The following is a 17,879-nucleotide window of genomic DNA, read 5'->3' on the forward strand; positions in this document are numbered from 1 at the left end:
ATAAACACACATATGTGTTTTTCTGTTATCAAGTTATCAGTGTAACCATTCAACTGCCATGACTCAGACCTCCAGTAGTCACAAGATTTGCTTAGATTACAGAGATTGTAGAAATGAAAAAAAAAAACCCCTAATGAAAAACACGCATGATCTCCACCTTTAGCATTAGACAGATACCAAAAAAGCGGCTCTGAAGATGGGGAAAGTGGTACGCAGGGGCATGTTACCCGCCCTCCCTCCTCCTTTGACACCATCAGTTTAAAGGAGAGCTTCACAGCAAGTTCTCAAAGAATTTGTGCATTCGTCACGGAGCTAAGAGACACGGGTGTAAATTTCCTTCTGGTAGCTGCGTGCAGGCTTCTCGGCCGCGGGGCTGGCGGGCGGTGGGTCCGGCCACCGTGCTGTTCGGGCCTAGATCGGGGGCGAAACCGCGACCAGGCCGGCCGCCACGCAGGCTTCTCGCGGGGATGTGGAAAAGCGGCCGGGGGTTTCCCGAGGCACGGCGCCCCGCCGGGCCAGCACCACCCCGGGGGCACCGACCGGTGCGGTTCCCGGCCCTGCGCCTCTTCCCCCTCGGAGAGGGAAGCGCCCAGCCAGGCAGCAGCCGCTGCCGTGACCCCCTCGCCTCCCCCAGCCCGCACCGCGCTCTCCTCTCAGACTGCGTAAAAATACAGCTGTCCGATTGCGCGCAGGGCGACCGGGGACGCCCCGAGCAGGAGGGCCGCCTTCCCGCCGCCGGGCCGCAGCCCCCTCAGCGCGGCGGGCGGCCCAACGGCCAGCGCGCCGGGCGCCCCCCGGGGGGGGAGGCCGCCGCTGAAGGCGGGCTCCGCCGGCCGCGCCGCTGGCTGCCGGGGCGGCCCCCTCCGCCCAGCCGGGCACCGCCGCGTCCCCCCGATCCCCCGTCCCACGCCCCCCCCCCCCCCCCGCCCCGGAGCTCTCGCAGCCCGCCCGGCGGGAGGCGTCACCGCCCGCTTGAACCGGAACCGGTTAGCGGGGGCCGCCCGGGGCGGCTGCTGCTGCTGCTGCTGCTGCGGCTGCCGCTGCTGCCGCGGAGGCTGCGGCGCTGCCGCGTGGGTGCGTGCGTGGAGCGGGCCCGGCGGCTGCGCGGGGGCGGGGGAGGAGCGCGGCGGCCCCGCCGCCGGCGATGGGGCTGTGCTTCGGCGGGCCCTGCGCTGCCTGCCCGCGGAGGAGGGCTTAGCTGCCGCAGCCCACGCCGGCGGGCCGCGCTGCGGGGCTGCCTCCGCGGATGAGCCGCCGGGGGGATCCTCCGGCGAGTGCAGCCGCAGGGCGCCGCAGCCGCCGCCTCTTCCCCCGCCGCTCCCCCTCGCCGCCGCCGCCGCTGCCCATGGCTTCCCGCCGCCCCTGCTGACCGGCCGCCCCTCGCCTCCTCCCGAGCCGGGCCGGGGCCGGGGCCGGGCCGAGAAGATGGGGAACACCACCTCCTGCTGCGTCTCCTCCAGCCCCAAGCTGCGCAGGAATGCCCACTCCCGGCTGGAGTCCTACCGCCCCGAGGCCGAGCTGAGCCGGGAGGACACGGGCTGCAACCTGCAGCACATCAGCGACCGGGAGAACATCGACGGTGAGGGCGGCCCGGCGAGAGCCCCCGCTTCCCTTCCCCTCCCTTCCTCCCCCTCCCTGCGGCGGGGCCACGGCTCTGCCCCGGGCGGCTCCCCCCGCGGGTGGGGCCGGTCGGTCCCGCCGCCCCGCCCGGGCGCTGAGCCCGCTGCCCTGACGGCCTGCCCGGTCTTGGTCCCCACGGCCGCGCCTGTGGGGCTCACGGGGCGGTCGCCGTGCATCTGCGCGGGGCTCAGCCTCCGGAGCCGCTCCTTTCCCCGGGGAGAGGTGCGCGGGGTCCTTCCAGCCGGGGCCGGCTGGCGTCCCCCGCCGCATCCTCTGGCAAGGCGCAGCCCTCTGGTCCCGGGTCTGCGCTGCCCCCGACCCTTCTCCCCCCACCCAGGGTGGCGTGAGGTGGCACTACGGACAGCCGCCCGCAGCGGGGGGGCCCGGCGGGCTCCGGCACCGGCGTCTCTCAGGGCTGGGTTCCGGCCCAGGGAAGCGTTCTGCTCCGTCCCTGCTGCTCGCAGGGCTGGGCAGCGCAGTCCCCGCTGTACCGAGCGAACGTCACCTGCCGGTGTGGCACCTGCCAGGCCTCTGCGGGGCTGGGGGTTTAAAGGACGAACCCAGGCAGCGGTGAAAGTGGGAGAAATGTTTCCCCTGACAACCCTCTCTTCCAGTGACTTTTTCTTCCCCCGTGGCTGCCGCGATGAGGCAGCGCTCTGCGAAATCACGACTAGCTCCTTTCCCTCTCCCTCTCTTTCTCTGCAGTGGTGTTCCGAAAAGCCGTATTCCGCTTGGTTTGGTGACGACTGAACGTGCTGCTGTTTTGGCTGACCAGGATACAGCTTAATTTTAAAGATGTGGTTTAACGTATATGTGTAATTGAGGTTTTGATTAGCTGAAGTGTTCAGTCCTAAAAGTTTACTTGGTAAAAGGTCAGCTATCTCATGGATTAGTTTACATGAACTGCCTTTGGTAGAAAGCCAGAAAGAGTGACTTTGGTGTGCTTCAATTCGCCTTCCACATTTTTTTGGTAGCTTATTCGATGGTGATTTTATTGCAGAGTTTTGTGTTAAGTCAGTTCTTTGACACTGGCAAAGTTATGAAGCCCATAGAAGCAGATGGGTTCCCTCTCTGGTTAAGATTATCTGTTTTAACGAGATACATTCTGGAAATATGAATGTTTTTCAACTGTCTTCGCTACATGCGGCTGAAAAATTGGAGCATAACATGATCAGTAGGTGGAAAAAAATACATAATGGTCTGGTCTGAGAAAGCCAGGGAGAGGAAAGAACCAATTGTTGATCTATGAATGATTAATTCTTCCAACAGCAGGGTTGTCCAGCATAGCAGCATGCAGCTCTCTCTGATGGTACGGATTTCTCCATCCATACCAACACAGAGTTTTTGGTCAGAGATGTGTGGGTTTTGTGCCTTCTTCTTGACATAGTTTTTTTTCAGGATGGGAAGAAGGGCATAGGTGGAAATAGTAAGTGGATGTGTGCTTGTTAAAATGTGCATGTAATGCAGATAAGTTCCTGCATCTTGGTAGTTACTTGCAAAAAAAAAAAAACAACTTTGTTGGTCATTTCATTTGTTGGATCAAGGCACATGTGTATTCTGTCTCTCTTCTCCTTTAAACTGTGGCATGTTTCAAGCCTAGAGTTGTAACCTGTTGTTAGAACACAGAGAATACCTTTTGTATTATTTATTTTTAAATTTTGTTGGTTTTGATCTGGGACTATTGTCAGTGCAGTGTCACATTTTCAAATGGGCAAGCTGTCTTTAATTCCGAAAAAGAGCAAACAATTTTGGCTTCCCTTTCTGTGCCTTACTGTAGTGTTGCCCCTTTTTATGGATAGAGTCTGAGGAATAAGTTTTCACTGGGGAGACTGATGGACAATAAATGTGTGTACACACAAAACAACTGGAGATACTTTGGGTAAAGCAGCTTTTTGAAGCGTGCTTTGTTGCAGGTCTGTTACCCTGGAGTCATATTCACTGAAGGTCTTTTGGTGAAAGATGATAGACTGATTACTAAATGTAATAAGATGATACTGTGTTTCTCAAATTTTATTTCCTATTAGACTAGCTATTATGTTTTTGTTGTTGGATTGTTTGACATTGTATGGCATACAGATGTTTACAGATGAGACACTGGGGTGGGAAAAAACTTCACAATAGAGAACTCTAATGATATTTTCATCATTTTACAATGATGTTCTTTACAATGAAAGAACAATAGTGTGATTATCTGTGTCGTGAAGAGAAAATGCTGGGTATTGATTCCTTAGTGTTCCTGCACGTCATAAAGTATTTCCAAGAGTTTCTCAAAATTGGTAGTGGTGCCAAATGTACGTTTTGTTTTTTTTTTTTTTAAATAAGTGATACCAAAGACTGATACACTGAAAAGAAACTTTTTTGACACTTCAAATTTATGTTTCTTGCTGTTCTTCAAGCTTGCCCTTCCATCTGGCTCAGTACATGTGGCAGTGACAGCCAGGCTCCCAAAGTGCAAATTTGTGTCCCTAGCAAGCAATTACCTTGTGAGTGGTACTTTCGGGGACTGTGACAAATCACGACATGCAGTGTCTGAGTTAATGTGTTTCATGTGGAAGTTGCTCTCATGCTTATATTCATGGAAATTCATGAAACATTTTATTTTTTGGAGTGGGTGAAGCTGCCTGAATAAAACAAGAACTTCTGGAACCTTTAGATTGGCTGTGGGCTGCTTAAGGTTTTAAGAGATGAGTGGTTTTCACAGTTGCAGACCCTGTTTCTGGCAGGATGAGAAGGAGAAAGAAAAATAGGGAGGGATGTCAAACCTTTGAGTGATTTAACTGGAAGTTTTAGTACTAGTAGAAGTGTTTGACATTTGCCAGTCTTATATACTTCATAAGGAAACATTCGTCAAATCTGCCTTCAAGATCATGCCTTTGAATTGTCTCCTATAATTCAAGTACAATACCCAATCCAGTAGCAGTTTTTCAAAGAATGGTTGTAGGAATTGTGCTTCAGTAGGAATGGGTTTTATAGCAAGATTTTACCTCTACGTCATTGGTACCTTGTCCGAAAATCCCAATTTCTCTAATATTTCACAACTGTTTATAAGATGGTATCTGAAAGAGAAAGGAATTTCGAAAGAGATTTGATTAGGAGGAATTTATCAAATGACTTATTCTGGAGAAAGATAATGGTGAATTTCTCTTTCTTCCTTTTTCCTCCACCCCCCCAAATTTCTAAGAAGGTAATGGATTTCTATAAAAATCCACACATGTGCAAAATTGCCTCTCTGAATATTATGCAGTCACCAGAATGCTTTTTTTTTCTTTTTTTTCTTTTTTATTTTGTTTGTACAGGCTCATGATAAAGAAGAACACCTGACAGATTTTTACTTCTGTTTTTTTTTTGAGAAAGAGCAAGAGAATAATTGTAACATACAGAGCTTACCGTCTGTTTTTGATGATTTATTGCTAAGGGGGAGCTTCAACATTTTTCAGTGCTTCACATTTAAAAATTTACTTTAAGAAAATTATGGCAGTTGGATGCAAGACTTGCAGATTCCTAGCTCTATCTGTTTGTCATCAAGACATTTTTTTACAGCAGCGTTAATTACAACAATAAGTAAAAATGGTAGAAACCTTAATGTATCAGATTCTGTATCTCATTTGCATATAAACTTTTGTCTGTGCAAGCTGTGTAAGCATCTCTGTGTATGCATTGTTTAAATCCTGGCTAGCTGGACTGACCATAGTCTGGACTCCACTTACTCTTTATTTACATCAGCAGGTCACACAGTCAGACCCACTGTTGGTTTAACTTGAGAAAAAGCGTGTGGTGATGTGCTCAAATGTGATTGTTTGAAGCATGATTTCTGTAGTAAGCTTTTCAAGTATGGAGCTGTAGGGAGGGGGCGAAGGGATGTCTTACCACAAATATGATGGCATGAAGCAAAGCTGATACCCTATAATGAAATTGGCCAAAAGGCTGTTCTTGAAATAGAGACTAGATGGAGAGTTCCTAGGCTATTTGAATGAAAGACAGTTCTTAATGATTAGCCCCTCTCCTGTCTCATCCTCCATCCCCCCATCGCCCCCAGCCCCACAAAATTCAGATTTTCTTCTCCCCTCTTTGTAAACTCCTGCTAATGTCACTAGGTCATTTTTCATTGCTAGCTCAGATAATGTCATCCTGTGCAACTGTGCATCACTGATCAACCTCTTCAGCCCTTTTCATGATGGGCCAATCATGTTAATTTTTTGCTGCATAATACACAGGCTCCTAAGAATGGACTGCTTTTTAAAAAGCCATTTATTTGTTAATTTACATTTTTTTTTTCCCCCACCTTCTTGAAACTGGCACATGGGAGTCTGAAATGAGATTAGTTAGTATTTATGTATCTCTGTCTACTGCGTTTTATAAGAATTATGAGATTTTAGCAAAATACAGGAAAGTTTTAAAATGTCTGCCGCATATACCTAATGAAATTTTGCTGAAAGGGAATACTGGTGTTTTCAAGAGCTAGGGCATGATGGGTTGCACGTTGTGAAGGAACTGACCTACATTCACAAAAGTCAAGACACAAGCACTTCAGAAGCAAATTAAAGATCGAATATGTTGCACACAGACATTCCTGCTAACACCTGGATCGTAAAAGGATAGCCATTCTTTAAAAAAAAGAAAATAGTCTCTTTCAAAAATTTTCTTGTTCCCTTAGCCAGAATCCCTGCACAGAGGTGATCTATATGCTTTTCAGTACTGTTGTTTGCGTTACCTACCTAAGCATTTGTCAGAGGTCACGTATCAAGGTACCACTGCAATCTTGTGCATCAAAAAATTAAAAATGGAGCCTGCTGTGGCCTACATCACTGAACTTAGCCCTATACTGCATGCTGCTAGTGATGCATACCTCACAGCTTTCTTTTTTATTTCTGCTATCAGCTTCATCTGTTTATTCTGTGCTGTGCCCTGTTTCTCAGAGGCACCATCATGTTGTACAAAGCCTTCCTAAAACCTCACTTTCACATTGTTCACATCAAATCACTAAATTTACACCCTTTATGAAGTCAGTATTTTTATATTTAGCTGTAGAAGCTTTCAGGTGCACACATGCTAAGACTAATCATATTTGAACTTCTAGCGAATTTTATTGGTGTACTGCCATCTGATTAAGAATTTCTTTGAAAGTGAGTTACACAAGATCAACAGTCTTGGCTGCTGAATTGGTACTCGGAACAGAATGACAAGACTAAAAATTATAGGTCTCTGAAAATGGAAGGTCTACTGTATTTTGAGGCAGGCTTTTTCCCTTGGATTTTACATGTAATAGGAATAATCTGTTTAAAAGGAATGAAGACCTCTCCACTGTGTGGTCATAGCTCTTTTACCTAATTTTATGTGCATACTGAAGGTTTTTCAGACTTTCAGGGTATGTTTACTGCATCTTCAGGCCTTGCTCAAGGTCGGACGGTACAAAAGGCAGTCCTGAAGTTTGGCACCCACATGGTGGGACACCATTTTCTGAAACGAGGTGCTGTTTGCTGTGCACATATAGCAACTTACTGACACTGTGAATGCCTTTTTCTAGCTGCTCTCTGTATCATGAGGTTGGAAGGGGAATAAGTGAGCAGTGCCTAGCGCTACCTGATAGCTGCCCTTGTCCTGCCAGCCAGCTGCAGATCAGGCATAGTCTAAATAACTTCCTTGTTTAATATCTTTGTCAGAATATGAAGTACAGTTTACAAACTGAAAATATAAACAATGTATAGCCTTTCTCTGAGCTTTCTATGTAGAAATGAATCGGCATTACTTTTGCTTCTTTACTTTTCCTTTGAACTGGGATAACTAGAGCTTTTAAAATCTATTAATTTTCTGTGTGCATTCTGACATATGGAGTGATCTTTTTTACTTCATCCTGCAGAATATTTAAAATATGTGGTATACATCTCTGAAAAGTATGTGATGAGCTAGTAAATGTTAATAAACTTTTTAAATTTAGCAATTTGTTATTTAGATAGAATAGTCCCAGCAGTATGCTTAGGTGGTGCCTTCAATGAGTAGTTACCACTTCCTCCCTATCTTCTGTAACAGTTTTGTCTCCTTACAATCCAACTTTAAAAGCAAATATTCCAGAATTGCTGAAATGTACTGTTGGGATTTTCATGTTTACCAAGCTGAAACTTTTTGCAGAAGTTGAGCAAAATTCAGAGATGGTTTGACTGAGCTCAACTTAAACTGCTGCTTGTGTAGACCCCACATGTCATCACAAGCCATGCCCCCAGCCAGTCCAGTTTGAGCATCAGCAGCTTCTGAGCTTCTCCTGGGAGGACTAGCTTAAATTTAGAGTGCTCACTAGCCTGAACTAGATGGAGAAAGAACGCAGCAGCAGCAGTATTACCTTGAAGACTAGTCCTCAGCTAGTATAGAAGCTGGCCAAGGAGCTGTGATTGGCATTACTGAGAAATTACTAGTGAAAGCTGGTTGGAGAATTTGCATGAAATCCTTTTTTTTTTTTTTTTTCCTTTTTTTCCTTTTGTTTTTTTGTTTCCTTTCTCACTATGCTTGTAACATTTTAGACCTGCAAACTCTAAAGGATTTGTTAGACCGACTCATTCAGCTAAGACAAGTTTCTCAGATCAGCAAGAGTGTACATTTTCCAGTAACTGGTGTTATTTCTTTGCAAAATAATTCTATTTCTGTTAAGTCAGGCTGATGTTGTAACCATTTTGCTGAAACATCTTTGCTGTGCTCTCGTAGATGCAGTTTGCACTGCAGAAGTTGTGCTCTTGTCTTATAGCTTATGAAGGTTTGAACAAAATTTATTGATAAAAGCAATGTTTTTGTCACTGTGAGTGGCACTTTATTACTATCTTTGTTGGTGCAAAAATGTTGCAGAAAATTGTAATATTTGAACACTAAGACAAGTTTATGGAGTAGAGCTAATCCTAACATTAAAAGTGTATTGTCATCTACCTCGTGTAACACTTCCCACATTCTTCTCCACTGTGGTTCTTAGAGGCGAAGAGCATCTGCACTGGTACCTGCGTGATATCCTTCTCGCTTTGCAAGGAGAATTTTATTTTTAAAAGAAAAACAACCCAGCTTTAAAAAAAATTGTATCTCAGGCTTTTTGCTTGCTTGTTTCTTTGTTTGCAAAATTATTCTTACACTCCTGTGGCTGAGGTCCAGAAGAAATCAGATGGGAAGTGAAAAGATTTAGTTTCAACAGTATGGAAACCAATATGAGACTGTGTTGAAATTTTAAAAGCTTCTTTTCTTTGCTGTATTTGTATTTCATTAAGAGTGGGAATTGATGAGTTATTCCTGAATCCAAAACTTGAATTGTAAGGAGACAAAACTGTTACAGAAGATATAGAGGAAGTGGTAACTGCTCCAGGTTTTTATAAAGCCAGGCTACCAAAAATGTCATGATAAGGTGCATTGTTACTAAATGAAGATGTGAGACTGGTGGTACAGGGATCCTTTTCTAGATTTGGAGCAAAATTAGTGGATTATTGGTGTACTTAAAATTGTTTCTTGTATGCATTATATCCCAGCACATTAGTATTCTGGGAAATGGTACCTTTTTGTTGCTGTGTTGTTATTTGTGTTATGACATCTTACTGAATGTTTCCAACTGGTAAAGAAACTTATTACCATCTTTGTTCCTGGAAAGAATGTGTTGATTTCAGATATTGAAAGTAATACTGCATGAGAAAGAAGCTGTACTTGATCAGCAAAGATATTTTGAAATACTATCCTACACTTTGTCGCTTCTATGTGAACTCTCTAAGGAGAGGTAGTTTAGGAATTGTGAGTATATGTGAGGTTGTATATGTGAAATGACTGGCAGCAGTTATGCCTCTGTGTTGTAGTTGTTTGGAGTTTTTTTAGTGTTTATGAATAGTTCCATTTTACACCTAAATATACTGTGGTTTCTTTATCCTCTTTTCTGACCTTCCTAAGGAAGGAGACTGCATTAGTCGAAGATCCAAAGTTTGGGAATTGTAACTGGTCCTGAACAAGGCAGGACATGCTTCCCTGCTTTGGCTGAAAGAAACTTTCAGGCTGTGGTCAGTGAGCTCTACAAACAGTAATTACATGTCTGAACTGCTTTGTGAGCTGTGTTATTTTGTAAAATGATACGAGTGATGTAAAGACCTTGAAGAACGTCTTTCAGCATTTGAAATTAATTAGAGCTATTGATTCCTAGGCTGATGTTCAGAGTTTTAGATCTCATCTGTTTTTGTAGCTTGAAAAAAGTTGTCTGTATGTTATAGTGTCATATATACAGTATATTCAGTAAGCTGTAGTCTCTATTAATTTGCTGTCTGTCCCCTCCACTTCCTCCTCCTCAAAGAATTCTGTTAAAATAACCACTGTGAAATACAGGTTAGAAGAAGAAAAAGTTATGATTGAGAACATGCAGATAATCGTAATAGAAATTTTTATTTCTAGACAGTTGGTTTGCTTGTTATAGGATTGCAGTCTCCTGTGTGTCTGGGAGATAGTATCACAGCTGTTATGAATCAGGATCTTTATAATCTGTTCTGATACCGGTTTGTTTTGTTTGCTTTTCATTTTGGAGGACTTGAAAGGACTCGTTTTGGTTTTATTAATTAAGTTTATGAAACTATATAACTGAAATCAACAGAGATAAAATTCATAATGGTAAGTCCAGTTATTGCAGAATGTTTTGCCTAACCATTCAGTGCATTATTCTACTGTGTCTGTACTTAGGAAAAAACCCACAGTTTCAGATCTTATTAGAAATAATTTTATTTCTAGTTGCTAACACAGTTTCAACTACAGCTATAGGCAGGATCTTAAACTTATTGGATCCCCAAACTCAGTAAAGTCTCTTGAGGATGCTCTTGCTTTCATTTGAAATTCTCTGCCATTATCACTATTAAAATAGGGAATGTGATTAATCTCGACATAGTTGTTCAGATATATGGTTTGAAATTCTAGTATTTCAAATACTGAATAGTAATCAGTGAATAGATTTATCTGCATTTGGAATGAACATTTCCTGAAAAGGGCTTCTGAAATGGAGATACAGGAGTTTTCTTCTGATTAGCGTTTTGGTATTTCTTGCTATGGGATCATATGTAGTAGATTTGAAGTTCAGACATTAAAATAAACATCAAGATAAAATCCAGCTTCATGAGTGAATGACAAGATTTTTTATATGTGCCCCTACTATAAGCTATGTGTCAGTCCCGCCTGATGATGTGTTCATAGGGAGCTATGAACACATAGCTCTCAGTGGCACTTTGTTCTCAAAGCTTTTTGTTGTGACTATTCCTACCTGGCAGAAATCCATATGCATTTTATTCAGTCAGTCAGTGGAGGTGGAAGGGGTGTGAAGAGTTTGGAAATGCAATTTTATTTTAAGCTTTCAAACTATGCTTCCTGCAGCTAAACGTCCTCCTCCTTTTTTGGATAATTCATTTGAGATGGTAAGTGTCTAGTATACTGCACTGACAATATACAGTTATCCTCTCTGTGTCCAACATAGAAAGAAAGAAATTGGAACTGTAATTTTACTGAGCCGTATGTGTACTTTTTCAGGGGTTTAGGTAGGAGAAACGTTCCTCTTGCTGAGGTGGTCCTGGAGATCCAGTCTGTGATAAAAATAATACGCAGTAGGAGGGATCTAACTGGTTGTTTTGTGGAGAAAAACAAACCAATACTGCCTTTGAAAGCTAAAGCAAACAAAACCAATATTTAAAATTCCATATATAAGCAGTGATGTAAATTCTACATCTAGGAACTTGTTTCCCCTTGGCAAAATGGATATTTAAGTGAAAGGGACGTTGCCAAGTTAAATTTAACTGGAAATGAATGTTTTGTGAAAAGTAAGCTCTTGACCTTAAGTCACATTTCTTTAAAAAATGTTTTAGTAAACAGTTATTTTTATAACAAGTATTTGAATCACAGTTTATGCAATCCAAACACTGAAGCTTTATGTTACTACATGAGAACCTGAACTTACATTGAACAACTGATCTTATGTCTTCACATATCTGGTTATGTGGTTTCTTTTTTTTTTTTTCTTCTTCTTTTCCTTACTGCATGCTTTAATTTTTGAATATAAATTTGCAGTTCAACAGCAGTGAAGTTATGCATGGGCGTGGGTAGAAAAGGAGAAGAGATCTTAAGGGAGCCATCAGTAGTTCTTTTGTCTCAATGATTTTGTGTGGATTATCTCAAAATGGGTTCACACGGATATCAATGTATTTGTTATTCTAGAAAAAAATTGTGTATTAATACTGGCTTGTACACAGTAGTTATTCAAGTGAAGTATGGTACTTTTTGAGATTGTGACTTCTGCCAGGTATCGGATGCTAAAGAAAAGGTAGTCACTCACTGTGGGCAAGCCACTGCATGATGGAACTGGCACGTGCAGCGAGGTCCTGGGCACGCCGCTGATGTCTCCGTTTCCTTCTGTTCCTGGTGGCCACGGTTAGCTGAGGGCCTCTTCTGTTACTGGGTTGCTGGATAGCTGTGTGGTGTAAACCCAGCATGGCAGTTGTCCCTGGGATATTTGTGAGCTTCAGGAATCTCCGGAAGTGAAGGCTAGACCTCCTGGCTTTGTTGGAAATATACAGGCTAGGGTTAGGTAGCAGACTCTTCCCCTCTCTGTCCAACTTTTTTGTGTGTGTGTGTTCTTGAATGAAATATTTGTATCTAAGATATTATATGTAACAAATGTTTTGGAAAATAGCATTTTTAAAGTAAAATGTTATTTTCTCTTTTTTTGTCATGTTGCCAGTAGAATGTTAAAACTAGCTTTCAGCTGAAGGATACTGCTTTTTGATCATTGCCCTCCTCCATACCTGTAGCTTTAGCAAGATTGTCTGAGTTTTATCTCCTTCCCCCCACCCCCCCCCTTTTTTGTGTGTATCTGTCATAGTCTGCCTTACTTGCCTCTTGCCTGTGCTTCTCAGCCCAACCTTTTCTACCCACAACATACAGAAGTTCCTGTCTCTGATCTCATCACCTCTTATTTGATCCCTTATGTTTTGCTGTGCTTTTTGAGTGGTGAGAAGTACACAATACGTAGTCTATTCTAGAGTAGGGTCTGTGTGATGACTCCAGAATGGCATCATAGCTTTCAGTGTTAATTTCAAACTCCTGTTCTAGATTACATCATGTTTGCATGTCAACATTTGCTGCACATTCCTAGTTTCCTACCCCTTCTGCATGTTTTACAGTCAAGCAAATAAAATAATCCTTGTTCTCTCAGATCTGTGTGACAGTTATCCACATATTGGTAAGATTTCTGTATTTCCCCCCTGTGTCTTTGGACTTTTAAGTAGCATTGAACGTGTTTTTTGATCTCTGTAATTTTCTTAATGAGTTCTGGAAATGTGTGCTTTATGATGAATTTATGTCCTGGATTACAGTTTGGGATTACAAATAAACTGTGGTGCATGAGTTGTAATTCTTTAAATAGGTTCTGAGTCTGTGTAGGTTTTTTCTTTTTAAAGAGTAGTGGAATGCATATACACTGCTTTCTTCTAAATAAAAGGCTGAAAAGAGATTTAGTTAGTAGCAATGTTAAGATTTGCAATTCGTGGAAGAAATTTCTTGGTAATCACCATCTCTGTAATTGATAGTCTGCCTATGCTTCAATGTGTCCAGCTGTATGTAAATCTTCTCTAACTACATATTTTTGCATTTCTTTCCTCATGTAAATGAGGAATCTCCTTGGTTTCTATCTGGGGACTGTCATGGTTTAACCCCAGCCAGCCCCAGGCGACAACTAAGCCCCACGCAGCCGCTCGCTCACTCTCCCCCCCGCCCTGCCGTGCGGTGGGGTGGGGAAGAGAATCAGAAGAGCAAAAGTGAGAAAACTTGTGGGTTGAGATAAAGACAGTTTAATAGGGAAAGCAAAAGCCGCACACACAAGCAAAGCAAAACAAGGAATTCATTCACCGCTTCCCATGGGCAGGCCGGTGTTCAGCCATCTCCAGGAAAGCAGGGCTCCATCATGCCTAACGGTGACTTGGGAAGACAAACGCCATCACTCCGAACGTCCCCCCTTCCTTCTTCTTCTCCCAGCTTTATGTGCTGAGCATGACGCCATATGGTCTGGGATATCCCTTGGGTCAGTGGGGGTCAGCTGTCCCAGCTGTGTCCCCTCCCAACGCCTTGTGCCCCCCCAGCCTCCTCGCTGGTGGGGTGGGGTGAGAAGCAGAAAAGGCCTTGGCTTTGTGTGAGCACTGCTCAGCAGTAATAAAAACATCCCTCTGTTATCAACGCTGTTTTCAGCATAGAACCAAAACATAGCCCCATACTAGCTACTATGAAGAAAATTAACTCTATCCCAGCCAAAACCACCAGGGACTCAACTCTGATTAATTTGGCATTGCCTAATTGAAAGGCAGGATCTGTTTCTGAAAAAGGTTTTTCCTTCTATTGCGGGAGTGGGAATGTGTGACTCCTGGGCTCAGAGGCAGCTGATGGGGCTGGCAACTGGCCTGTTTTGGCCATGGCCACCTGGCAAACCAGGTGGCAAACCCTGGGGTTAGCAGGGCAAGAGGGGCTGTCGCGCTGTCACTGTTGGGTTGCTGGGGTCTGGCTGCACGATCAGCCTGGCCAGACTGTCCGGTGGGGGAATGGTGGGACCAAGAGAGAGTTTTCACCTCCCATTTGTGGCCCCTGTCTGGTACTCTTCCTTCCCTTGGTTTTGTTGGTCTGTGACTGTTGTCCATGTGAAGGTTTTACTTTGTTGCTCTGTAGGTCAGAAAGGCTCTCCAGCCCTGTTGTCTACTTCTTCTCTTAAAAATTGTTTTCAGAAAGTTGCTTAGATGGTCATGAGCGCTTCCTGTGCTCTACTTGCTGGCCATGCCATCATCTCCACAAGCAGCTCCTTCAGTCTAATCATGCTGCGCTAATCAAACCTGTAGGGAATGTCACATGTTGAGTCAGCACACTGCCAAATGTTGCTGCAGCTGTATGACTTGACTTGTCTTATTTATGTGACAAAAATGAGTGGAGGTACCTAGATCTCAAGAGAATGTGCTGACTTGCTTGAACCGTTGTCAGTTCTTACATGGGGGTTTTAATGCTGTTTTTCATCGACGCAAAATAGTTTTGATGCAGGTGTACCAGAAATAAGCTGTTAAAGGTAACCTGTGAAATAAGGCAGGGGATGGGGGGGAGGGGGAAGATAACTTGTGATACGACTGCTTTGGCAAGGGTGCAGCAGTATATAGTTAAGTGTTGAGAAGCTTCAGTTCAGCAGTGCACATAAACTGTATACTCAAGTCCATTGCTAGCTGTAAAGCACTGATATTTGCAATGATATTAAAGCATCTGAGCTTGTTGTTATCTTGCAGTTAAGTCCTATGATGAGTTTGCTAAACAGGGCCTGGGTGAGAATAACAGTTGTTAAAATAATTCGGAACCTGGAGCTTGCTCTTACAAGATGCTTAGCATGCAGGTGTCAGTTCAGGAAAGCACTTGTTGAGACAGGATATTGCATCTGATTTATAAATAGTCCCGTTAACTTCCTACTGCTTGCTACAGTTCTCTTTCCTCAGGTAACTCAGGTAGGTGGGGGTTTTTTTATATCTGTTAGAAAATAATAGGAAAGTATGTGCTGATAAAGTTTTATTGTTGATGTCCTCTAGAGGGTTGGTAATATCTAGCTGTAATCTGGAAAATAATTTGACCCAGGAGCCTGTTTGATCTCTGGAAAGATCTCTGCAGCATCTTTCAAGTAAGAGTCTTGACAGTATTTACTTAGTGTTTGGAGGGAGACTCAAGACTTCGTTCAAAAAAGCAGTTGTGTGTCATTGCTAAATGGCATTACCTCTGTCTGTCTTGCTGTCGGCATCTCGTTTCTTTGTTCACCCACTATATTTTCATTGGATCCTTCTCTTTTGTCTTCTGTTTATCTTCTTTTGTCTTCTGTTTTGTAGCAGGGTTTATTGTTTTGCAACAAGTAAGCTTTCTTATCCTAGCAGGCTGAAGTTACTATCCAGGACTGGGTCATGATAGCATTTTTTGATCCCATAAATCATAGAATCATAGAATCATAGAATCATTTCGGTTGGAAAAGACCTTCAAGATCATCAAGTCCAACCATTAACCATGCCCCCTAAACCATGCCCTGGAGTACCCTATCCACTCGCTTTTTGAATACCTCCAGGGATGGTGACTCAACCGCTTCCCTGGGCAGCCCATTCCAATGTTTGACAACCCTCTCAGTAAAAAAATTTTTCCTAATATCTAACCTAAATCTCCCTTGCCTCAACTTGAGGCCATTCCCTCTTGTCCTATCTCCAGCCACCTGACAGAAGAGACCAACACCCACCTCACTACAACCCCCTTTCAGGTAGTTGTAGAGAGCGATAAGGTCTCCCCTCAGCCTCCTCTTTTCTAGACAGAACAACCCCAGATCCCTCAGCCGCTCCTCATAAGACTTGTGCTCAAGGCCCCTCACCAACTTGGTTGCCCTTCTCTGGACACGCTCAAGCAGCTCAATGTCTTTCCTGTAGTGAGGGGCCCAAAACTGAACACAGTACTCGAGGTGCGGCCTCACCAGTGCCGAGTACAGGGAAACAACCACCTCCCTGTTCCTGCTGGCCACACTGTTCCTGATGCAGGCCAGGATGCCATTGGCCTTCTTGGCCACCTGGGCACACTGCTGGCTCATATTCAGCCGGCTGTCAACCAGCACCCCCAGGTCTTTCTCTGCCGGGCAGCTTTCCAGCCACTCTTCCCCAAGCCTGTAGCGCTGCATGGGGTTGCTGTGACCGAAGTGCAGGACCCGGCACTTGGCCTTGTTGAACTTCATACAATTGGCCTCAGCCCATCGATCCAGCCTGTCCAGATCTCTTTGTAGAGCCTCCCTACCCTCAAGCAGATCGACCCTGCCTCCCAACTTGGTGTCGTCTGCAAACTTGCTGAGGGTGCACTCAATCCCCTCATCCAAATCATCAATAAAGATATTAAACAGAACAGGGCCCAACACCGAGCCCTGGGGAACACCACTCGTGACCCGCCGCCAACTGGATTTCACCCCATTCACCACGACCCTCTGGGCTCGGCCATCCAGCCAGTTTTTCACCCAGTGAATAGTGCACTTATCCAGGCCACGAGACACCAGCTTCTCCAGGAGTATGCCATGAGAGACAGTGTCAAAGGCCTTGCTGAAGTCTAGGAAAATAACATCGACAGCCTTTCCCTCATCCACTAGGCGGGTCACCTGGTCATAGAAGGAGATCAGGTTGGTCAAGCAGGACCTGCCTTTCGTAAACCCATGCTGACTGGGCCTGATCCCCCTCTTATCCTGGAGCTGCCGTGTGAGTGCTCTCAAGACAAACCGTTCCATCATCTTTCCCGGTACCGAGGTCAGGCTGACAGGCCTGTAGTTCCCCGGATCCTCCCTCTGACCCTTCTTATAAATGGGAGTCACATTGGCAAGCCTCCAGTCCTCTGGGACCTCCCCTGTTGACCAGGAACGCTGATAGATGATAGAGAGTGGCTTGGCAAGGACCTCAGCCAGTTCCCTCAGTACTCTTGGATGGATCCCATCAGGTCCCATAGATTTGTGAGTGTCCAGATGGCGTAACAGGTCCCTAACTAATTCCTCCTGGATTAAGGGGGGTATGTTATGCTCTTCATCCTCGCCTTCCAGCTCATGAGGTGGAGTACCCTGAGGATGACTGGACTCACTATTAAAGACTGAGGCAAAGAAGGCATTAAGTACCTCGGCCTTTTCCTCATCACTGGTTGCTACGTTCCCTTCTGTATCCATTAAAGGATAGATATTCTCCTTGGGATTCTTTTTACTGTTAACATATTTGTAAAAACATTTTTTGTTGTCCCTTACACTAGTGGCCAGATTTAGTTCTAGCTGAGCTTTCGCCTTTCTAATTTTCTCTCTGTATAATCTAACAAGATCCCTGTACTCCTCCCAAGTTGCCTGCCCTTTCCTCCAGAGATGATAAACTCTCCTTTTTTTCTTAAGTCCTAGCAAAAGCTCCCCATTCAGCCAGGCCGGTCGTTTTCCTTGGCGGTTTGACTTGCGGCACATGGGAATAGCCTGGTCCTGAGCCATTAAGATTTCCTTTTTGAAGAATGTCCATCCCTCCTGGACCCCTTTGCCCTTCAGGACCGTCTCCCAAGGGACTCTCTCAACCAGTGCCTTGAAGAGGCCAAAGTTAGCCCTCCGGAAGTCCATAGTGGTGGTTTTGCTGACCACCTTCTTTGCCTCACCAAGAATTGAAAATTCTATCATTTCATGGTCACTTAGCCCAAGACGGCCTCCAACCATCACACCTCCCACCAGTCCTTCCCTGTTC

At 44.7% G+C, this 17,879-nt stretch overlaps 1 protein-coding gene across 2 annotated transcripts in view; it reads left to right on the forward strand.

Moving 5' to 3' along the window:
* Nucleotides 1-995: 995 nt before the first annotated feature.
* The window catches only part of CCNY (cyclin Y), a 133,911-nt gene continuing 117,027 nt past the window's right edge, over nucleotides 996-17,879 (forward strand). Inside the window, exon 1 of one of the 2 annotated variants that reach the window (XM_052806166.1) lies at nucleotides 996-1,579. In XM_052806166.1, coding sequence (XP_052662126.1) covers nucleotides 1,426-1,579 — 154 coding nt within the window. In that variant the 5' untranslated portion in view covers nucleotides 996-1,425. The remainder of the gene's footprint in view (nucleotides 1,580-17,879) is intronic. The other variant, XM_052806191.1, reaches the window with a different exon arrangement.

This window comes from Harpia harpyja, chromosome 1, assembly GCF_026419915.1.
Source record: "Harpia harpyja isolate bHarHar1 chromosome 1, bHarHar1 primary haplotype, whole genome shotgun sequence".
Lineage (NCBI taxonomy): Eukaryota > Metazoa > Chordata > Aves > Accipitriformes > Accipitridae > Harpia > Harpia harpyja.